This window comes from Cygnus olor, chromosome 2, assembly GCF_009769625.2.
Source record: "Cygnus olor isolate bCygOlo1 chromosome 2, bCygOlo1.pri.v2, whole genome shotgun sequence".
Lineage (NCBI taxonomy): Eukaryota > Metazoa > Chordata > Aves > Anseriformes > Anatidae > Cygnus > Cygnus olor.
The window spans coordinates 112,721,248-112,744,974 of NC_049170.1; the positions used below are offsets into that span (position 1 = coordinate 112,721,248).

General features: G+C 47.2%; 1 protein-coding gene across 2 annotated transcripts in view; it reads left to right on the plus strand.

Annotated features, from left to right (window-relative positions):
* The window catches only part of TAF4B (TATA-box binding protein associated factor 4b), a 69,146-nt gene extending 62,654 nt beyond the window's left edge, over positions 1 to 6,492 (plus strand). The window contains exons 18-19 of one of the 2 annotated variants that reach the window (XM_040550223.1): positions 718 to 2,766; positions 4,596 to 4,639. In XM_040550223.1, the coding sequence (XP_040406157.1) occupies positions 718 to 745 (28 nt within the window). In that variant the 3' untranslated portion in view covers positions 746 to 2,766; positions 4,596 to 4,639. Of the gene's footprint in view, positions 1 to 717; positions 2,767 to 4,595 lie in introns of both variants that reach the window. The other variant, XM_040550224.1, reaches the window with a different exon arrangement.
* The last annotated feature ends 17,235 nt before the right edge of the window (positions 6,493 to 23,727 follow it).

Below are 23,727 nucleotides of genomic sequence, written 5' to 3' on the forward strand. Positions count from 1 at the left end.
GTTGATGACATGTGAAGGGTCAAGAGATTTATAATTTAGTTGACAATACGTTGCTTAAAATGATGTGGCAAAGAGCCAGAAAATTTCAGCTTAATAATTGTCTATTAACTAACATGACATATTTGTATAGTAGTCATTACCTCCAGGTACAGATTAAGCATCTGATGTAGCCATATGCGGTGACGTGCGTACATGAATCTTGGGCAGAACAGTGAATAAACTGACGTTGCTCTCGCAGTAATTTGTTTCAGTATGTAAAGCGTGCTGTTGTCTACGTTTGAAGGGACGTGCAGGAATGTTGCACTGAAATCTGAGGAAAAACGTGTAGTCGAATGGCATTCTCTGCTGTATGGATCTGACAGCTTAGGGAGGCTTCTCTGTAGACTACAGATAACGTCATAAATATACGTGTTTGTTTTCAGCTGCATGAGAAGCAGTCTGGAAATAGAGATCTAAGCCTTTTTGACATCAGCTTGATCTATCTTAATGGTCTATAAGATTTTTAAAAAATGCAACAACTTTTTTTAAATAACTCATGTTTTTATAAACGCTGATTAATGTAGCATTTTAGTATCATGGATGTGGGAGTATTTCTCTCTGACTGAGGCTTGATAGAATGGGCACTGGCTTGTCACTAAAGCGTTAACTTCTTTCACTTTTTCTCTGGCCTCAGTTATGCACTTACTTTTATAAACAAAATTTCCACAATTCTGACAGGCTTTCCTTCTTCCTCGCTGCTGGTTGAGACCCAGGAGAGTGTTTGAGCACCTCACAACGCATTGATGGCTTTTTACCTTTCTTCCCCTTCTGCGAGACAGGAAAGTGCTCTGTGTCCTAGAGCTGGGAGACTGATGTATGGGATACACCAGCTAGCACAGACCTCAATGTGACCACAGGTGACAGAGCTGGGGATTGAACCGGAGTTTGAGTAGCTGCTCTGGCTGGCTGACTGTTTGTACCACCTTCCAACAACGTATCTACTGCAAACAGCTGTAATTTCTCAGCATTTTGAAACATCACTGAAAATTGTCTCCTGACTGTTTCCTTCTTTTGGAGGTATTTTTATAATGCATGGCAGGGCTGCAGCGACAGTTTGCTCTCTTAGGATCTTAGCTTAGAGACTTAAAAGTATTTGTCTCACCAGAAATTAAGATGAGAGCTCTTGACTTGACTTTTAACACCTGCCTGAAGTTTGCTTCCTTGAAGTGCCCCTCTCTAATTCTGCTGTAGGAGTCTGAAATTCTGCATGCAGTTTGTGTGAAGCCACAAAACTTGAGAAGGAAATGTGTACTCTGCGAGGAACGGGTCACTGAGCCTGGGCAGGTGGGTGGGAAGGCAGGTTTCTGCTGACCTCTGTGAGCACTGTTCCAGGTCCTATCTAATAGCTCTGAGCAACCTCGATATTCCTGCCAGTACTTAAGATGCAGGCTTCTGGATTGTGTGCTTCAAACACTTTGGAGACGATGAATTAAGGCTATGATGGTAGCTCAGGTAGAAGAAGGCTCTTGTCCTGCAAGTCTTGCTACCTTTCATGACAGCTGTGGCTCTGTATCAAGTTCACTCTTGCCTTTCCAGAGAGATTCAGTATTTAATTCTTCATCCAGCCACTGGAGAGAGCTCTAAAGATCTTAAAGACGTGTTTTGGGAGCAACCTCCTGACACTAGCTGCAAAACTGATGTGGGACTACTGCAGGAGCTCCATGGTGTTTTCTGTTGCCAGAATTGGTGAGAGTAACTCATCTCTGCTAGGAATACACAAAAGGCTGTGAGGATCATGAAAGCGTATTGCTCTGACAAAGTTGCTGATCTGACTGGACTCTGAGGATAAGCAAAACACAGGACTGCAGCGATTTTTTTTTTTTTTTTTGAAGCAGTTTGCTGCCCCACTGGAGGAATGTAATAGATCTGGGAGCAAGGCATGGGCCTTGCCATGGGTTCTAGTGCAGGTACTAAGGTGTGAAAAACAGCATGGGGGAGCTTCTGTGCAAGAGGGAGTACATGAAATGCAAAGGAGAGGACTGCCAGTGCTCCAGATAAGTCCTCTCTTTTAAGGACTGATAACACCCCAGGGCAGTTGACCTGCTGCCCAGCCAGAAATTGCTGAAGAGGAGGCTTCTGAGCATGCAGCAGCAGAGAACCCTCCCCTGAAGCATCCCTTGAGTCAGCTGAAGAGCTCAGAGCTGGACACTTCTTCAGGGTCCTGGACCCTGAAGCACGTGTGATAGTTCATTTTGGTGTGCAGATGGCACCATAACTTCAAATGTCTTTATATTTGGTTCCTTAAATGTTTTATTACAAGCAGACAGGTATATCACCCTCTGCCATTTGTTCCAGTGATCAGAACAAAACCGTGAAAGACCAGTACTTCGATGCAGCTTTGTGTTCAGAGACATGTGCAGGAGGCTTTATGCAGCCTATCATAAGGTGTTGGGTGAGTTTCCTGACCAGGCAAAGCCCGTTTGCAGTCCAAGTCTGGACTGGAATTTGCTATGCTGTCAGACTTCTTTGATTTTTTTTAAACCATCCAGCACCTCAAGAGAAGGACCCTTTCTTTCAGCTTGGATGTGGTGTCCGTTGCTTTATATGTGCTCAGTAAGTAGTTGAAGAGCCCTTGAAATGCTGTACTCGGCTCTGATAAGCCCACTTGCTGTATGAAACATAAAAATATGAGCTGCGTCTCAGCAAACAGAAGTCCAACATAAACTTTGGCCTTGGAAGTGATTTTACAGCACAACATGGCTCTGTGTCTCTGCCCTGGCATCATGGGTAAGAATTTAAGAATAAATAAATCTGTAACTCTGTCTCAAACATGGGTGGCTTGGAGCTTCTGCTCTGCTGTGACATCTTGCAGCTCTGATAGCTTCCTGGGCAGGCTCAGGGATTTGTGATGTCTGCCCGCTTTTTGTAAGGGAGGTAAGTGGATCAAGGTGGCTTTGTTTTGCATATTTTTAAAGGGAAGACTTCTAGTCTAATGACTATTTAGAGAGAAAATACTTTCACCTCCATAAAGTTCTTTGAATTATAAAGGACATTGCTGTTGGGTTACTGAAAACCCTTGGGGTTTGTTTCATTTATAACATTGCCTCAGGCCTTCTGCTGCATCCTGTTGGATTGACCTCCTTTTCAACCCGTGCTGGCAGCTGCATTGCAGAGCTATCTTTTCCCTGGATCCTTCGGGGCTGTCATATGACAAACTTGAACTGTGACCCTTTTGTGTCTTACCAGGACAGCAGTGCCCTGTGTGCTGTGTGGCCAGCAGTCTTCCCCACACGCGCATTTGTTCCAAGCCATTTAACAAACTGAAAGCCTCAAATGATGGCATTTCATAGTGTTTAATAGTATCGACTGTAAAGCAAATGAAATGGTGCTGAATACCCTGCATGCTGCTAGTAAGAAATACAGCTTCCATTTCTGCAATATGCCCTGGGTTTTCCGTGGTTAGTATGTGCTCTCTGGTGAATCTTTATTTTTTTAATAAATTTCAATGCTTTCCCCCCTAACAACAGTAGCATTCAGTGCTATAGATAGACCACCACTAGTATTTGTTTTTAATATATATTTTTTTAACCAGATTTCTCTGAGCAAAGTGGGCAAAGTCATTTTGCTGAAGTCTTGCAGAGAGTGTTAGGGTAAGAATTGATATAGTTAACGCAGCATCCGAGCAGCACCATCTCCAAGTGGTGTTGATGCTGGCAGGCATCGCCTTGCTGAAGTTACAGAGACTGAGCACTTGTATTTGTACAAATTGCATTCATTACCAAGAACCCTCCAGTAGTGATAAGAGACTGGCTGTGTAGCATAGATTGGCTCCAAGATAAGTAGCCAGTCTATTGTGCAGCTCATGGTAATCTTCCTCGTCCCCACCCCTAATAATAAGTCTTGGGGCATTTTGGAATGCATGGGGGTTGCTCATTCCAGTAGCCTGAATGTATAACTACCAAACATCATCTCCACACCGATTGTGCTTTCATAACCAAGTGAAGCAGCTGACTGAGATGGATAGGCTTAGACACAGCGGTCTGAACACACGGACCCGTTGACTGTGTGCATTTTCTTAAAGGACATTTCACAGGTGATGGCTGGGATAAGTGTGTCTCCTGGCCATGTTTCAAGGCTAGTGCCTGTTCTCAGCAATGGTTTTCCTCAAGAAGAGGTGCAAACGTCTGGAGTCTGCGTGCTTGCAATTGGGACGAGGAGCCTTGCACAACCTGGGGCTCTGCGCAGGAGCTGCGATGGTACAACTTTCACAGTGAGCTTGTCCTTCTTCAGTGCAGGTGTTCATGGTATGACTTCAGTGAAACAGCAGTTATTTACCTTAAAATAGTACAGTTCAAAAAAAAAAAAAAAGCAAAGGATTTTTTTTTAATAAGTCATTTCATTGCTTTGACTAAAGTAAACCATTAACTGGCAGGTATTTGCTTTGTCTTTTGAAGTATCTAGTGTACAAGGACATCTGGATCGCTGGTTTCTGACATGTAAAGCTGAACAGGTTACTTTTATGCAAGTAGGCAGTACAACCCAGCCAGTTTGATTTAAAAACTTGTATTGACATGAAATTTTATTTTTTTCTCTCTTCCCTCCCTTTCTGCTTTTAGGGTTTGAATGGCAATGGAATTGCTCCTGGATCGTCAAATTTTAGCCTTACAAAACAGCTGCTTCGTCCAAGAATAACCCGTGTCTGTCTCAGGGACTTGATATTCTGCATGGAACAAGAGAGGGAGATGAAGCATTCTCTAACCTTGTACCGTGCTCTTCTGAAGTGATTTGAATTTTACATTTCAACTTGCTGTCTACTGCCAAAGAAAACACTGAAGCTTTGTTGCACTGTCTTGAAATTCCAATTTCTGGAAAATGATCCGTTGTAAGGATAACTCTTGTTTACAGATAAACATTTTTATTAAATACCTAACTTAGCACCTGTAGGGTTTTTAATAATACTTGGTTTAAACCAGTCTGTAAACCAGTGAAAACACTGAGCTGCACACACAAGCACCTGACTACCTGCTTGCATTTAACTGTCTTGCAGGCTCCGAGGGCTTGGTATGTGTACCTCGTTTATGTATGTCACTTGCTTCAGTATTCCAGAGTCTCCAACATATGTTCTGTCTGTAGTGCCTTCTTATCCAACCTTATCTAGGGAAACAAGTAACACTTTAAAGGCACCGCGTAGCATGACAACTGTGTTTATTCATGAACCAGCAGTCAGTCAACATGCTAATGTATTGCCTGTCTGACTCTGCATCTCCGTCAGTTTTCTGGGTTTAGAATTACTACTGAATGCTACTTTGCGGAGAGCAAAGTAGCAAGCAAAAGGAACAAGGGACACTTTGTCTTCCCTACATCACCTCAACTGCCCTCCTCTTTTCGCTGACAAAGTGACTGAGGGAAGGTGAACAAATTGGTCATTCTTGTGGTTAAAGTACATCAAATGGTGTAGGCAGGGCATACTTGGATGTTTGGGAAAATGTGCAGTTACTAAACTTGAATACGGGGAGTGAAAGAGCCTAAAAAGGAAGAGAAAACATTAAACTGATCTCTTATGTTTTTCGTCTGTAGATATCAAAAAATAGCAATGAACTTAAGTATAGATTTAGAAAGAAATGAACCAAAACAACCTGTGCTGACTGCAAAAAAAAAAAGTGAAAACTTTAGATACAGTAAATATTCTGAAACTTTACAGCTGGAGAGTCTTAAGGAGAAGAGTAATATTTGGAAAGCACAGGATTCACTGCTTTATTGAGAATATTGGTTTAGTTGTCATCTTAACGTTTATAATACCTTAATATGGTATAACGGGAACTTTTCAAGTAGAAAGTAGTTAGTTCAGCCAGTTGCCTGGTTTTTGTTCAGTGAGGAGGAGGACTCCAAATTATTAAGACTTCTAGGATAAATTCAAAAATCTGCTGGTAAAAATTGTCTTGTGGTAGAAGGGAAAGCCTCCTGGTCACCCTTCTCCCAGCCTCCAAATATTTTGCCTCCCATGGCACAGTGCTGCATAGCATGGCTGTTTCCCAGGAGCAGTGGGAAAGGCACTGACTGTGTTGAATGGCTTCCTGCTAAAACTTTTTTTTTTCTTTTAAGGAACAAGCTTCCTATGGTTATTTGGCATGCAACTTTAAAACTTTAAAGTGATAGATAACTCAAATGCCCTCTACCATCAGAACCACTGCAGATAGTTACCAAATTCAGTAAGTTTTGAGTCAGTTACGTTTTTTTGTGTTGAAACAGTAGTGAATAATAAATCTAGCAAATAAATGCTGTAAATTATTTATATATGTATATATGGCATATATATATATATATAAAAGAAAAGCAGTACTTTGACTAAGCTATAGTTTGCAAGATATTGATAGCATCAGGCAAAATTGTTTTTGTATAATTAAATGCTTAGCTTTACTTTTTATGTAAAGTGCAGCATTTTCCATTTTTGTGTACTGTATCTTATTGATCAGATGTTTAAAATTATTTTAAATACTGCATTAAAGCAATTATTTTATTAAAAATAAGCAATAGTTACCTTTGTCTGTTTCCTAGCATGAGATACACGGCGTCTGAAGCTGTCATCGCTGTGACTAATGTCATGGTTCGGAGAGCAAGCCCCAGCTATCTGCCCGTCACAGTGATTGGCACGGTTGCCCAACTCAAAGTGTTAATGATAAACATCTGTCTTCCAAGGTTTTTAGCAGAACTAGGTGACGGAGAAAGGAATCGTTTCAAGGTGAGGGGCGGAGAGGGGGACAGGGAGTAAAAGCAACCCCTCATTTGTCTGATTTTGCCCTGTCAGTTGGTACAGAGGCTGTTTTTTTCACAGCTGAGCAGAGGCAAACATTTTGCACGTGTCTGGGGAAGCAGAAACACGGGAAGCTTCTCAGACCTCAACAATGTGCAGTGGAAGCATTGTCCTAAATTGTTCTTGAAGCAACTCGCAGGTAATTAAGCGCAGGCTGGAAAACAAAGATGATCATCTGTATATGGGCCTGCCTCTTCTTTAAACCAACAAGGCACTTAAAATGAGAGATATCAGAGAAAATAATTGATTAATAGATATATGTAATAAAGTATGACAGGTAATTCAACTGTTTTTAGGGCTTGCCTGCCTGCAGTGCAGATCACCTGTTTTCATTACTGCTGTCACAGCAAGTTTGCTCTGTTTGGTAGTTCCTTTCTCCCTTCCCACCTCTAAAGAAACCTCAAAACTTCAGGCTGTGAGGAAGAGCAGGCATTTTCAAAAAGCTTTTCAGCCGGTCTTTAGGCCTAATTTCAGACAGGAGCAGACAAAGCCTTTTGCAGGTTCAAAATTACTTGTCTCCTTCCCAAGCATTCAGCCTGTGCTTTATTCAAGTTCAGCTTTGCATCTGAGAAGAACCAAGCATCTTCCGAAGTGGCACTTAGGAGACACTTGAGCTTTGGCCAGCCACACCAGGAGTGAAAGGAGGAATGACTACGTCCCTCCTCTTTTCACAAATGCTAAAAAGCTCAGTCGAGCCCTGCCATCGTGCTCCCATGCTTCTTACTTGTTGGGAAGCTTGTGTTCAAGCTCTGGCACTTAGCAGCAGAGCCATCTATGCCACGGATGCTGCAAGGGGTCTAAAGCTTACTGCAGGCACTTCTTGCTGTCCAGATGGTCTGTTAGTCTAGTGCCTATTTCCGATGCACCGAGCAGTCCAGGGAACTATCTGTGGCATTCAAGTATTTTGCCTTCAGAGAAAACAGTATATCTGGTGGTGTGTAGGGGAAAGCTGTTGTTGCTGGCTCTTGACTGATACCATTTTAGCAACATAGCATTGTGCTGGATTTCTTGTGTTACATGGGAACAGAAGGGACCTTGTACTTTCTTCTCTTACTGTTGCTTTTTTCCCTTTACTGCCATTTTTGAGTCTTAATGCTGAATCCACTTGCCAGCCCTTTGCACTGTCTTTGACTCCAGCTCTTCCTGCCCCCCCGGGAAGGACTAGCTGACGTACACGAACACACCCTGCAGCCTTGTTCTAGGTTTAATGAGGAAGGTAGCAGGGGCCCGTGAGACCTGGCTAGATGATTCCTCAAAGCCATGGCACTCTCTTGGACGCTTTGACACGAGTAGCTTAAGGCTACTGTTTGCATTGAGTTGTTCTAGGCCTGCTCTCTTGTAGGCACCTGCGCCCTGCCATGTGAGTGCACTTTGCTTGGGAAAAAACGCTGTCAGCTCTTCTCCAGGTCTGTCTGTTTGCTGTGTTCTTTGCTTTCCTCTTCATTTGTGATCGCCGGGATTAAGAAGGAAAGACAAAAGCAAATGAGGCTGTCCTAAAGGGGCAGGCAGCCCAAGCGATTGGACTCGCTCTCGGCAACTTTCCAAATGAGGGCTGCTGGGTTTCTGAGGCCAAGTGCTGCACACGCTTGATCTCTGCATGCACCACACGTGATGCCTACGCGTCTTCTGAGGCTGGTACCCACAGACCCATGGCTGGAGCCTGCAGCTCTGGAGATAACTGAAAATCTGCAGTGTAGGCTTTACTCTGGTGGGCACAAAATTTAGTATAAAGGCTGAAGAACATATCGCACCTGACCTCTCCATTTTGCCACTTCTGGCACCGGGCTTATTGCCGCAGGTGAGTGGTTTGTCCTGCCTACACCTGGTAGGAATGCAGCAGGTCTGCAAGTCACAATGCCAGTGTTTCACTTGGTGCAGGCCCTTTGCAACATAGGCAAGTGCCCCCCCCCCCCTTTTTTTTTTTTTTGCTTATTTTGAAGGTGTAAGGAAGAAACCCAGACTTTTCCTTCCAAGATACCTCAGTCATTGTTCCTACTGCCTTTTCTTTTTTGTTCTACTATAGGCAGGAGCTGATCGCTCCTGTGCTATCTATAGCTAGCTATTCTTGCATGTTAGCTACTAACTTTGCCACCCTGTCCACTCTCAAGATCCTCTGCTTCCCAGCTCCCAGGTTGCTCCCAGGAAACCTGCTTTTGAAATGGTTTTTGGAGAGAGGAAGGAAGGAAAGAAAAGGCCAATCTCTACTCTGTACTTTAAAGTCAATGATAGTTCAGAAGTGGAGGGAGGTGGTGGTGCAGATTAGCTCACATCAGCCCTGAGTCCACTCCTTTCTTTGCAGTGAGCACGTCCATAGAATCATAGGATGGTTTGAGTTGGAAGGGACCTTAAAGATCGCTTCGTTCCAGCCCCCTGCCATGGACAGGGACACCTCCCACCAGACCAGCTTGGTCAAGGCCCCATCCAGCCTGGCCCTGAACGCCTCCAGGGATGGGGCATCCACAGCTTCTCTGGGCAGCCTGTGCCAGTGCCTCACCACCCTCTGCGTGAAGAATTTCTTCCTTATATCAGATCTAAATCTAACCTCTCTCAGTATAAAACTATTATCCCATATCCTATGCCCTTGTAAAAAAAATCCCTCCTCATCTTTCCTATAGGCCCCCTTTAAGTACAGGAAAGCTGCTATAAGGTCTCCCTGGAGCCTTCTTTTCATTCTTGTACGTTTCATGGTGGCCAAGACTTCTACCGTTAGTCCCTGCATTAGTCAAGGGTTTTCTACGGGTCCTTGCAGCAGTAGGTCCTTCTCCCCTTTCAAAGGCTGTTTTTCCTCGGCAGGTATCTTTCTTCAGAGCCACCTAAAGTTCACGCCTACGAACCCACCAGAGCTGCTCATCCTTTCTCTTCCCAGCACCATGGGGGTGTTCTCTGCGGGTAGTGCCAATGCTAAAAAGTCACCCTTGCCTCGACAGCTTGGCGTGGGCACTCCTGCTCTGCAGGCTTTCCTTTGAAGAATTGCGGTTATCAGTAAACAATTCTCTCTAGCAGGTCACAGAGAATAGCACTCCAAAATTTATCTGGAATGAAAAATTATCTGACAGATCTTCTGTATCTGGTTTTGAGAGCTAATTCATAATTATGTGTAGTTCCCCAAGCTCGTTGAAATACTTGCACTTACACTTTGAAGTGTTCAGCGTGACCGGGTTTATTATTTACAGTTATTTGAAGGTGTTTCTTATTTATGTCCTTAGAAGCTGGAAGGAGGAGTACTTTTTTTCAAGTAATTATGTGCAAATATATATGTATTGTGTGTACAAGGACGGGTAAGTAACTTTTTAAAAGAAATACCCTACTTCTTGTAGGGACTGAGTTGTAACAGCTACTACCAGGTCTGAAGCTCCAGCATCAAGGAGCAGGAGAGAAAGGAGATGAATTCTTGAAGAAGCTGCAAGAGGTAATACTTAAAAATCCTCTGATACCTTGGTGCAAAATTAGGCTGAGAATAAAGACTCCCTTGAAGAGCTGATCAGCTGGAGTCCTCAAGGAGGAAGGTAGGAAAAGAAGAATGACAAAAAAAAAGGGCCTTTCCAGAAGAAGAAGAAGGATGCATCAAAGTAGGTGGGTATGTGTATGCAGGCTGTGTATTTAGTGAAGCAAACTTATTGCATAATTGCTACTTGGGAAGAAATCCTTAAATTGTTACTTCCTGTCCAATGCGGCTTTCACTCTCAACTTGGTGTTTCTTAAAAAATTGGTGAAATCCTGTGTAATCCTCTTATTGCTGCTGTTAGGAGCAGCAACAAAGACGATCACCAGCTTCAGCCCAGTGCTGCGCTCCAGCCACACAGCTGGAACACTGCCAGATGTGGGGAATGTGCTCTGTTCACAGGGCACAGTGGCCTGACGGATGCTGAAAGAGAGGCTGGAACTTGCAGATGTGTAGATACGGCACGATCTATTCAACGTCTTGAAAGTGAAGCAGTTTTCCTCTACCGACGTGAAAAGAAAACACAGACGGAGGCTTACAGCCCATGTAAGCATCTGCCTAAGCGTCGAGCTGACACAGTAATCAGGGCTGTGCTACCTCTTGTCAGGGCTGGGGCTGTAATTGTCTGCACTCTGCCTTTCACCAGCCGGTTCATTATCCCTTTGCAACACGGCTGGAAGGTGGTGCAAATTCAGTCAGGCCTCATCTCACAGAGCTCTCAGAGTCTTTGCTTCTCATCTGAAAGTTTTAGCCGCCTTTATTACAGAGGAAAAAATTTGAAAGTGACCCAAACTTTAGGCACAGAGGGCAAATATTAAAAGCGAGGTGGTTTTTGCCTTTGAAATTCCTTGCTTCTTAGAGTCTGCTGGTGAGTGATGCCCTGGAGCTGGGAAGGATGGCTCCAGAAAGAGATCCCCTTGAGTGTTTAATCAGCCCTTCACAGTAGTCTGCTGTGGATGCTGAAACAGAAATCAGTGTTTCTAGTTTTTTTTCCCATGCTGTAAAGAAGAACCTGTGGGAAGGTTCTGACTATGTCCTTACACAAAACCAGGATATCCAGTAATTAGTGAGATACCTCCAGGGCAAGCTCAAATTTTGCAACACTTCCCAAGGCAGGGAGAATGCCCAGGGCTAGGGCAGTCTTGGGAAGAGAGTGAGTCAAGAAGCTTTTTTTTTTTTTTTTAATGTCTCTATAGTCTTGATCGAGTCAAAACTTAAGAAAAGTTTGCAGGGATCCAACTCTTCCAGACCTCGCTACACCTGGGTGAGGCTTCTTCACCTCCTGGGGTAGATGACTGCCTTTTGGAGCTTTTTCTCTGTAACAGACTGAAGTTTTGGGAATTAAAAGTTGAGTTTCTGATGATAGCCCAGCATAGCACAGCCAGCCTGGGGCCACAGGACTGCCCTGCCCCTTCGCTCCTGGATGTTGAAGAGGTCTCCTGGACGAGCCAAGTTCCCTTGTGGGCGTTAAGCAACCCGTAAGGGGCTTGAGCCCTGGGGGATTTGGAGATGTGGCGCAAATGCTCCGTGGCTCTTTGAGCTAAGAGCCCTAGATGTGGCTGACTGAGGTTGGGGTGTAGTGACCTGAATGATGCTCAGATGGCCATGCAATTGCTGGAACGGATGTTCCCACCCTCGTCTTGCACAGCTTTACAGGCACTTCTTGCACTTCTGCTCTTCCCAAAACCTTGTCTTCCCCTCCAACCTCCACAGCTGCTCTGGTTCTCCTCCCCATCCCTGAAATTATTTGTTTCCCTTGGATGATGACCATCCTATCCCAGCTTTCTTTAGGCTCGGCACTTGGGTTTCCTTCCACTGGAGGACATCTGCACAAACAACTCTTCAGCTGCCAGTTGCCTGGGTTGCAGGACCACAGATCTCTGCGGTAGACCTGTTGTCCTCTGTGCAGACAGAAACAGTGAGCTCTTGGATACCTTCCACATGTGTTGAAATGGTAAATCAGATTCAACAGAGCTAAACCAGGGTTCAGTTACTTCCTCTTCCCATGATCTGTGTTCATTATTAGGCAGTGTCACTCCTGTCACAGTTTCCCTCTCGAGGGCTTACAAATCTGGGATGTGACATCTGGAGGGCCTTGAGGCTGCAATGTTCTGCGCTATCACCTCGGTGTCCCCCACCCTCCAGCCCTCCCGAGGTGTCAGGGACACGGACTCCCTTTCCCCCCGAGGAGGACAACACGGGTGGAGCAGTTTTCCTTTCCTAGACCCCTCTATGGGTCAAACGCAAGAAGGAGGAGGAAGGCTGTCTCACGCAGCTGTAGCTATTTTAAGCTGTCGAGATGTTTTCTCTCGGATGTCTCCTTCAAGTTGTGCTTTGCTGTACTGCCAACAAAAACTTGCTATTGTTAGGCTTCTGCAGCATTGCAAAGAATGCCACAAGAAGGAAGCACTTCTCAGCAGCCCGGCACCTACATCTCTGCGTTGGGGATTTCCCTGCGGGTAGTTTTGGTAGTTCCCCCTCCCAGTGTGCCACGTTTTGGGGATCTCCTTGGCACATGGCTTGCAGTAGCAGTCCCTGGCCCTGCAGCAAGGCTACCTCTCGCAGCACCTCCTGGACCCATGTGGCCGGCTCCCTTGGCTCTCCGAGTGCTCTTCTGTCCCCAGGCAGGCAGGGATGCTTCTCGCAAGGAACTGAAAACAGCCTCCACTCCCCTGGGCGTGGGGCTCTCCCTCGTACCCTGCCAGCAGCCGGCTGTCCATGGGAAGCTGAGCAGCGTGCTGTAGCGGCTTTGGGTAATTAATGCTGTTTCTCTGCACTGAGTGCTACCTAGCACTTATGCCCTGATTGATATCTGCGCTGATAAAGATACACCCTGCAACAACTGGATGAAAAAAGATTTGAGAAGAATCATATTATGGAACGGTTTGGGTTGGAAGGGGCCCTAAAGACCTTACAGTTCCACCTCCCCTGACAGCTCCCACCAGACCAGGCTGCTCAAGGCCCCATCCAGCCTGGCCTTGAACACCTCCAGGGATGGGGCATCCACAGCTTCTCTGGGCAGCCTGTGCCAGTGCCTCACCACCCTCACAGTGAAGAATTTCTTCCTAATATCAAATCGAAATCTCCCCTCTTTTAGTTTAAGACCATTCCCCCTTGTCCTATCCCTATACTCCCTGACAGAGAGTCCCTCCCCAACTTTCCTGTAGGCCCCTTTATGTACTGGAAGGCCACTATAAGGTTTCCCTGGAGCCTTCCCTTCTCCAGGCTGAACAACCCCAGCTCTCTCAGCCTTAAAAAAAATCAGGATTTTTTGCTACCTGACTGAACATGAGTCCCAAACTCACATTCACCCTTCCAAAACACAGCCATCCTCCATTTGGTGACCCCCATAGAGGCCCCTAGAGCTCTCCCCTGAGCCGACCTGTGTATGTTGTGCCCCAGGCCTATGCCCAGAGGTGGGGAAGGGGCTCGGTACCCCCCACACTGCTCATGGGGACACCAGGGCCAGGCTGGGGCCCGGGGCAGCACCCTCCTGCCCCACACCTGCCTCTGACCCAAGGCCAAGCAGGGGGAGAGGAGCTGCTGCCACCCGCCCTGCTTAGTGTGTGCTGTGAAGTTGTGGGGAATTTGTGTATGTGTGTGTGTGTGTATGTTGTTTAGTGAGCGGCTCGCTGTGAATTTAATGGTTGAGTTTTGCTATCAGTTACTACTCCCCAACCCCCCCGAGCAGTTTATTTCATGTATACAGGAGTGAAAAAGGGAAAAGTAAGAACACCTCTGGGGAAAATAAGGGGTTGGGAAACGGCTCGAAATGTGAGTGCGAGATTGCCAAACCCACACATTCAAAAAGCATGAATCAGATCTCCGGGAATCACAAGACTGGTGGTCTGAATTTCAAATATGAAATCTGGGCAGTTTCTGAAGGGTATTTCCCTCCTTGTTTTCAATGCTCCAGGGGAAGCTCATGCCCTGGCTCTGGGAGCCAGCACTTGTGGGCTGGAGGCAAGGCCCACAGGAGCCCGTCCTCCCCAGCACCAGACGATCAGCCCAGCCTCCAAATCCTCCCAGCCCACTTGGCCGCACTGCTCCCCATCCCCGCTCTTCCTCTGTGGGACATCGCTGCCGCTGGTGTCCCCACCGAGCTGCCTGGAGGGGTGGCCAAGCCCTGGTTGGTGAGGAATCGGAATCTCTGTTTTGGATGCGTGAACTTTAATGAGAGAGAGCCATTGCTTCAAGTAATTCAAACACTTGCATAGCCTGGGCCAAAGCAGCACTCCCCAAGGCAAGGAGAGCTGCCCCTGCTTCGGAGGGACATGAATTACCAGAGATTGCCTTGAAAGCCTCATGCTGAGGCAAACATGCCTACACTGGGCAGCTCACTGCCTCTTGCACCGTCCTTCCTCCCTGAAGATGAGGGAGAACCATGGCCCCTCAGCTGATGGAACCTCTTGGCCAAATGCATTCCTGCTCATCTCCAGAAAATCCAGCGTAATCATGCTTGTCCTCTTGCTTTCCATACTTTGCGAGAGCACACTATAATACTGAGCTGAAGATATTTTATCTGGGACAACAAATCAATATCCCCTCACCCAAAATCCACTGTTCCCCCCCACCCCCCAAAACAAACAAACAAACAAAAAAAAACAACAAAACACAAAACAAACCAGAAGAGGAGAGCGCCATGAAATACTTAGACAGTGCTAGACAAAATCTCCCAATTTGTTGGAGCCCAAAGCCCCAGGCAGCGAGCAGCCCTCACCCACACCTCCAAATATGTCTGTGCTGGCAGGAGATGGGCGCTTCCTCCCTCTCCTGCCTCACTTGAAGGCCTCCAGATCTATCACTGATCTAAACTGCTGTTGCCCAACTCAGCCTTGCAGAGTCAGCTTTGCTGCAAGTCCTTTCTTGTCTACCCCTCTGGAGTCCCTCAGCCACTGCCAGTGCCATGGTGCTGGTCCTCTCAAGTTCCTTGGTCACGCTCCATCTGCTCAGCTCCAGTTGTCCACACCAGAGGACCCGCATGGTGACCCCTCTGGGAGACGACCGCCAAGGTTGGTTGCCTATGCACCACCATGAGACCTTCTTCCCAAGCCAATGCGCATTAGCATTGCCCCCCTGCACTAGACCAATGTCTTGTTTCTTGGCAGATGTCACCCTCACGCTGTTGTGTTGCCCCCTTGTCACTCCTGTCCCAGCTCACAGTTACATGAGCGTCTCCACTGGACCTCATTGGTGAGAAACGTGGGGAAATCCCAGGCTGCATGGCTCTTCCCAAGCTCCCGTCAGGCAGGCAAATTACCTGTCACAGAGAGAGCGTTCGGCAGTTAGAGGGAATTGCATGCAAATGGGAAGAGCAGCCAAAGAGCTCCAGTTCTCCCAGACCTGCTGAGACTGAAGTCTGCAGTCGGCAGTGCACCTGCTTCGGAGAAGGGTGGAGCTGCAGTGGGTAAAAACCTCACAGGCTTTCTCCTTCAAAGCTGAGCGGTGCATTATGCATTGAAGCATTTGTACCAGCCGCCCATGGTGGAGGAATCCGGGTGACTTCTAAGCTGGTGGGCAGAGACAGCAACCAGCGGGCAGCAAAACCACTAAAACCTAACAGGAGCAGGAGCTGTTGCAACGGTAGCTCATGAGCTGGTCAGCTTCCAGCGGAGGAATGACTCAAAGCCAGGTTATGGTTACCTGTGAGCCGTCATGCCCGGCCCCGGGCTCCCCGGGGCCTCGTGCAGCGACGTCTGCTTCCTGAGTTCGGTGAAAGGGAAAAGGTGCCTCGGCCTCTATTGATGAGTGTGAATTAATCCACTCTTGCCCTAGGTTGGAGGTAATACCAACAGCACCAAGCACTCCCTCCTGCTGCATAACAAACAAGTGTGGGAGTATCCTGGCCTGAAGGACCAAGCACATTAGCCTGTCCCATAAGCGAAGTGCCTACATCAAAGACGAGGTGAGAATAATGCGTACATGCACAGCCAGCAGCACCTTGTAAACATGCCTGCTCGCCTTGTTAAAGGCTCTTTATCTGTTAGATGGTCTCATTATCTGGTAGATGGTCTCATTTGCCAATATGAATACACAGGTCTGCTTCCACACTCACTAGTGGGAGGCACACCATGCATGTAGCACAGAAGCAGAGAGAGGGAGGTGAGCCCAGAGCACATGAGGATCCAAGCAACGTGCACAGTCACAGCCCCAGGGGAGCAGACCCAACCACACCCCAGAGAAGCTCTTGCTTCCACTCCTCTTCTCCCAGTCCCTCCCAAACCACACCTACATGAGGGGGAGAGAGACCAGGAGAAGCCCTTCTCGATGCTTACTGGGGTCATGTGTAGTAAGTCAGCCTACACTTTCAGTTGGAGCATGATGATGAGACATTTAGCTTCTCCCAGGCTGAGTCTCTGCGGTGTAGTCTCCAGAGAGGGAAATTTAACCCTCTCTTCACTCTAAATCCATAGCTGGCCCCTCATGCTTTCTAGCTTGGCCTCCTGGGCACTGGGCATGGTGCTGGCTCCAGGGATGAACGACACAGAGCTCCATGGCAAAGCCATCTCCAGCTGCTCCCTGCCAGCCGGGGCTGTGCTAAGTCCAAATGCTGCTCTAAGTCAACACAGCAAGCACCCACCCCAGATCTGTACGCAGCTCCCACTCTTCCTTGGGGACAGGGAGAGCATAGTGCAAGGTGCATGGATCGTCCTCTCAAGCCTTTTGTCCACACTGCAGGCCTACTGAGCTACTCACTGAATCCCACCTGCCCAGTTTCCTGGATAAAAATTTCCATTCCTTGAGGCTGACCTCACTCAGGCTGGCAAGCCATTCTTCTTGGCCCTCTTACACACTTCTCCCACCTGCTTCTCCCCCTGGAGTTGCCCACAGTGGTTATTCTGGGACCCAGAGCATCAGCCCATGAGTGGTGAGTGAATAATTTTACTCATCGCAAGCTCTCCATCAAGCTCGTCAGTGTGTGCAGGCTCTGGAAGAGCTGTTTTTATGAAGCAACACTCATCTGGCTTTAGCTATGTGTGCCATCAGCCTGCTGAACTTTCCTTTGAAGGAGAGGGATTTCCCACCCTCCGCTGCAAACTCCCAGTGTGCACAGAGGTGCGTTGGTCTAGGCAAGATGGCCTCGGAGGGGATGGCTCTGTTCTTCATTTCTGAATACCGCTGACTCTTCGAAAGAATGGATTTGCTGCTTGCTCCTTGGCTTCAGAGCAGCAGCCCTTACCCAGCTAAATTCAGCTGGGGGAATTCCACCTGTAAGACGTGCAAGTAAGGGCAAAGACGTCCTCTGCTTTGTCCCTGTCAAGTTTCTGCTCCCCAAGGCCTTGCTTTCCCTGTTGGTAGTTCCTGCATGCAGCAGCAAGTCTGCTCCCCATGTGTTTCGCTAAAGCAGAAATGCCCACACATTTTTTCCATTGTGAACCTGGCTACATCCCTGCCAGCTCACGCAACGAGCTATTGTTAAGTAATTGTTTGAGTCATCAGCCGAGCCCACACCCAAGCAGGCTTTTTAGATTTGACACATGGAGGATTCACTACCGTTGGTGTGGCTCTGGGGTACTCTGCCTCCTGCCTCGGCCCAGGATGGGGACAGCAGACGGGGCTGACCATGGCCATGCCTTGCCCCTCGAGCTACCAGCAAGCCTTTTCCCTCAGGAACAGAAGCTGAATGCGATGCAGAAGAGCCACCAGATTGCCCCACGCAGGAGCTTCTTCCCCCCTTCCCAGTATCGTGCCTTTGCTTCCTGACGTCGCTATAGATAGAGGTCTCTCTTGCTCTCCCTGTCCCCACTGTCATTACCAGGTAATGCAGAGCAAATATCAGCGCTGCTTCCCCAACCAGTGCCGATGCCTCCTACTGATCCCTGTTTGACGTGTGGGATTTATAGTTCAATTTAAGTTTGGCACGGTTGCTACTCCCTGACTCCAGCAATTAGGGGATTTGAGAAGTGCATTATGGGCCCCTGATTTTTCATATGGTCATTCTGGCTGACACCACCCTTCTTACCGCCTTTTTACATACACAGCCAAAATGCTCAGCACATCTTCAGAAGAGGGAAGATTAAAAACCCAACCAAAAAAAAAAAAAAAGAAGCAACAGAAAAAGAAAACAAAGTGAATTACTAAAGTTTATAAGGCTAATACTTTATAGGGCTAGTATGCACAGGCCTGAGGCCTTCCAGATAATATAATCTAATACTTGGAGATCCCCTGATGAAAGGCACTATATATGCAAAGTGCTTTATAAACATTAATTAGTTAATGTTGAAAATTTTGCCCAGGGCAAAAAAAAAGAAAAAAATACCAAAAATCCCCCTTCCCTCCCTCCCTCTAGTCCCTAACTATTCAACGTTAATGATTCTCTGTGTGCAAACTTAGAGCACATTTTAATTTCTGTTTACTTCTGGGAAGATGGAAGCACTTTCATATATATTATGTTTCTACAAGCACTAGTAACATGGTTGCTTCCCCTATCTTCTTATTTAAGCTTTGTGAACCAAGACACCTCAACGCCTACAGCGTGATCTTGGCTGCAGTGTTTGCAGTAACACTGTCCAAGCGCTACCATCAGTTTCAGCTCTTCCCTTCTACTCTGTAATCACCAATCAACCAGGCCATGTGTCCTTGTGATGATAGCTTTCATACCAGGCCACCTGCCCAAACCCTGGGGACTCTGGGCAGCTTCTTTCAGCGTCATCACACCCCTTTACATATGCACAGGAGCAACAGGCAAAGCAATAAACTTGTTAGTTATTGAAAAAGGAATTAACTAAGGGGGTCTGAAGGGAAAGGTAGACCTTGCTTCTGTAGCTTGTTGCATGCAGGATGAGGCTGTGTTTCAAAGCAGCTTGTGTACAAGACTGCAAATTGTTTCAATATTTCCAGCAGGAAGAACATTTCATGATCCTTACTGAGGAAGTGCTTGGCTTCTAGGTAACAGCTTTGGAAGTGTTCAGAGTTGGGTGGGATGGGGCTTTCAACAACCTGATCTAGTGATGGATGTCTCTGCCAATGTCAGGGGTGTTGGACTAGATGATGTTTAAGGTCCCGTCCAACCCAAGCCCCTCTATGGTTCTGTGATTACTGAGGCTCCTTTCAGCTGAAGCCTACATCTGTGCTGGTCTGCTGTAGAGACGTTGTGCAAGACCCTCTGACAAGCAAGCACATTGCACCTTCCACCACGGTCTCTCCTGGTGCTTTCAGAGCACCGTGCTCACCTCCAGACTTTGTAAAGCTTGCGGACCCCCTTCTATCACCTTGCCACCAGCTGGGCTCCCGCAGGCACCAGCAGCAGGACATCTCAGAGAGGTAGCACCAAGGGATGAGACCCCTGGTAAGGAACCACCATTTCCCTCAGCCTGAGACTTGGTAACTGGTATGAGCAAACTCCTCATGTGAGACAGCCCAAATAACCGCTGGCAGCGCATCCATCCCCGAGGAGTGGTGAGAGCTGACTTCAAAATGCGCGTCCCCAGCACAGAGGCAGGCAGGGAGCCAGGGCAGCACCTGCAGCAGGGCTCGGTGCCGGCGGGGCTACCAGCCGTGCTGCCTGGCCTCGGCCCTGCCCAAACTCGGCCCGGCGCTGCCGTAAAGTCTGCGCCGGGGAATGTGGAAGGAGTGCTGTAATGGTGGTCTGGCCCTGCTCCTCTCCGTACCCAGGCTGTGACAGCCACCACAGCGCAGCCAGTCGTGGTGCCAGGAGGCCAGCTTCAGCCAGCATGACCAAAACGAGCCCCGTCCTTCCTGCCGGCCAGCTCTGTGCTCCCTCCTGTGAAGGGCTGCTCGCCCTTCCCCAGCGACTGCTTCTACTCTCCGGCTGCACTTAATTGCATGGCTACAAAGGGCTGCTGGCTTTATAGCACTAATAAGACGAGGCCTTCACCCGCAGGAGGTGAAGCAGTGGCTACCTGAGTAGGAGGTGGGGGGGCCCCAGCAGGAGGACATCTGAGGATGGGCCCAGACCACAGCGGGCAGGCTGGGGGAGGCTGGCTCCTTCCCACCACCACAAATAAGGCTAAAATATAACACAGGGCCCCAAGGAAGTTGCAGGAAGGCTCTGATGGGGACAAGGGGGGCTGAACTCTTGGACATGTCTGCTATCCAGCCAGACTCCTCCAGCCCTGGCGTCCTCATGGCTTCCCAGTGTGGGGTCCCGGCTCCCCTTCTTTAGAGAAGAGATGATTTATCAAGTTTTAACTCTTCAAGAAGAGTTTGGGCAATTCTTTTAGACATATGGTTTGACTCCTGTGTTGCCCTGTGTGGAGTCAGGAGTTGGACTTGATCTTCATGGGTCCTTTCCAGCTCAGGACATTCTGTGATTCATGTTGGAGAAGCATTGTGCTCAGCAAGTAAAATTACTGGGCCACAGATCCCATGCATTCCTGAGGACCTCCAGTCTTAATGACAAGCCCTCTTCGTATTGATGACAGCTATCAATGGGGCCTTCAGAGAATCAAAGTCTGCAGGGATTTGCCCTGGCCCAGTCCAGCCGCTGCCACCTCCGGGCATTGTGGCCGTTCATCTGAGCATCTGAGGCAGGCGAGCCTTCTCGGGGGAGTTTTGTCTGTACATGAATGCAAGATTAAGCTAGCAAAGAGTAATCACTTACACATGTATCTAATGCAGACGTACCTGAATGAGCTAAGCTGTGCTTTCATCTCGCGCAGTTAAGGATGTTTAATTTTAATCCTGTGTCAATGGGGAGAGAAAAAAACTGTACTGAAGTTCTAATAAATAAACCATGCCACTGAATGCTCAGATCAGCACATCCTTGCTAGAAGCAGTACAGAAAAAGCCGCCTTGCAGCACTGCAGACTGTTAAAACATCCCTTCAAATAGATGCTATTGCAAGCCAGTGATACACTCATGCTGTTGTGTTGACTTCAGATTGTGAAGTTTTTGCCATTCTGAGTGCATGAAACACCAAGGAAGAAGAAAAATGTGAAATATTTAGTAGCTTTTGATGTTCAGCTTAACTCTTGAAGACCTCTGATTTTTAGAAACCATTCAGCATCTGCTCTCAGACAGTGTGGCTGTTTCAAGGTGCATCATGCTGGGCACCTGCCAAGTCAGCCACTGAAATCACGAGTCTGCTTGGAAAACCCAGATCAGAGATCGCAGTGGGGTAAACCATCTGCACTGCTATTGCTGAAGTCATTGATTTTTACCTCTTCTGCTTTTAAATTACTTTGTGGCATTATCTGCTCTCAAGGAGAAAACTGGAAATTTCAAAAGCAAGACAAGTCATTTGTAGTGCAACAGGCAAAAGACCTGATTTTCCTGGGATTTCTTGAATACTTAGACCCTGGTTAGGCTCCCACGACAGCAGCTAGCACAGCTAACTGTTGCGTCTCAGTCAGATGCTACCAATTTTACCAAAGCCGTCAGTCTGTGCCACAGCAAAATTATTCGCAATATGTATTAGGACCAAAGCTGTTTACCACCCACTGACGAGCTTTTATGTGTAAAACGTCCCTTTCACTCCCTGTGCTGAAGCAGACACGGGTTTGTTGCTTTGATAGTTATATGAAAAACCTTAACTTTGCTTCAGGATATTTATAACCAAAACATGCAGAATTATTGCACCATAAAGTCTGCTTCGCTGGGTTTTGCCAATATAAAAAGAAAAAAGGAAAAAGAAGGTTAATATAATAAAGAAAAAAAAAAGGCAGATGAGTACACTGAACACGGTTCAGATCTACAGCACTATATTGTCCCAGCAATGCCACCAATTCAATTTAAATCCTAAGGAAAAAGCTAATGCTATTGAGGCATGGCAAATTAACAACAGCGCTGGCCTTGTACATCACCTGTCCAAGACAACAAGCACATCAAACACCTTTGCTGCTCTGTGCAGAGACGGAGCAGGGGAAAAGTAGCATGAAAGTGAAATGGTTTCTCTTCTTCTGCCACGCCAGAGGCAAGTGCCAACTTTTGCTGCTGTAAACTGTAAGGCAAGGCAATCTGAGGAGTTATGGAGAGAAAATGAATGCTACACTAGCAGGCAGGCAGGCAGGCAGAATGAGACAGAGGTATTTTTAATTGATGCTAGACGAACATAAATACCTGAAGCTGGCATTAAGCAGCACAGACCTTTTTCTCTCTGTGCCAGGTACCCATTTACCCGGGCTCATAACCAAAGGCCAACATGACATCAGAAGCCCTATGGTGTTTTGCCTTTGGGCAACAGCCGGTAAAACTGGTTTCATCTGGCAGATGAGTGTGTGAGCTGAGGTAATTGGTGTGTTCTTTTCTGCCTCAGATTCCTTATCTCATCCTGAATATTCCCATAACCTCCCTTTTTCCAGCCCTTTTGTTTCTCAACAAAAAAATATTTACATTGAAATAAACAGTGGGAGCCTCTAGATTGCATCACGGCGAGACACAGGTGCCGGCAGCTCCGAGAGCAGTGAGTAGCGCAATGGCAGCTACCGGAAAGGGGAGCTGGAAAGGGGGCTTTTTTGGTGGGATGTCTCATACGGAGCAGAAGGGGTTTAGACAGACACCATTTGACAAAGGACCCCGGCTCAAAAACAGCTGCCACTCTCTCGGTCTTTCACTCCTGAGATCAGTTCGGATTATTTTTCTGGGTTGTTTCATGGGCTGAAGAATAAAAAAGCCTCTGAATGTGATGGCAGTGTCACGAGGGAGTCTTTCCTTCTACAAACCAAAGCTAGAAACAGACATGGCCGTTTGCAGCACTGCATGAGCAGTGCTTTGCTCGTGCAGCCAGCCCGGTCTATGCAGATGTTGAGTGGGATTCCTGCGGGCATCCCCCCCCCATCAGTCCTTGCTTTGCTAGCTGAAGAGAGCAGGCCACAGAACAAATCCTGCTGGTAGAAGCATATTTTCCAAAATGTCAGTGAATACACATTATAAATTTTTTGTTAGTTTGGCTTCACCCATCATTGCTGTTGGTTTGGGAAGACCACAACGTGTCCACAGGCTACACAGGCTCAGAAAGCTACTGTGGGGCAGCACCACAGTCAGGCAACGTGTGAGCCTGTCATCTAGGTCGATGGGACAAATATTTCTAGCTTGCCAGGAACAAGCGAACCTCTATGAGCTACCCCTGATAACACCTTGAAAGGCAAAAAAGTCTTTCTCCTCCTTTCCAAAGGTATTACTGATAGGCATAAATATAGCACAAGGACTGGGCATGATGTCTAGCAAAGAAAGACTTTCCAGAGATAAAGTCCCTGCTCTGACACATTGGATCAAACCTGGTAGGATAAAGCCTCCATCATCTGCAACCTGAGGAAATGTGCCCTGCTTTCCACAGTGTCCTCTCTACCTACAGATCCACCTGAAGCTGCAAAGGGGTGCTGGGTTCAGAGAGAAGCCTGGGAAATGTGGCCATGTACAAATCCAGAAACTTAGTTTTAGTCTCTCATATTGGAACATTTTGGATATTTTCCCTGATCCTATGGAAATCACTGTTGAGGTTTCCCACTGACGCTGAGCTGGATCCCAAGTCTGTCAACCCCAGCCTAGATTAAGAGGCAGAAGAAAAAGCAGACGATAGAAAAGGGAGACTTTA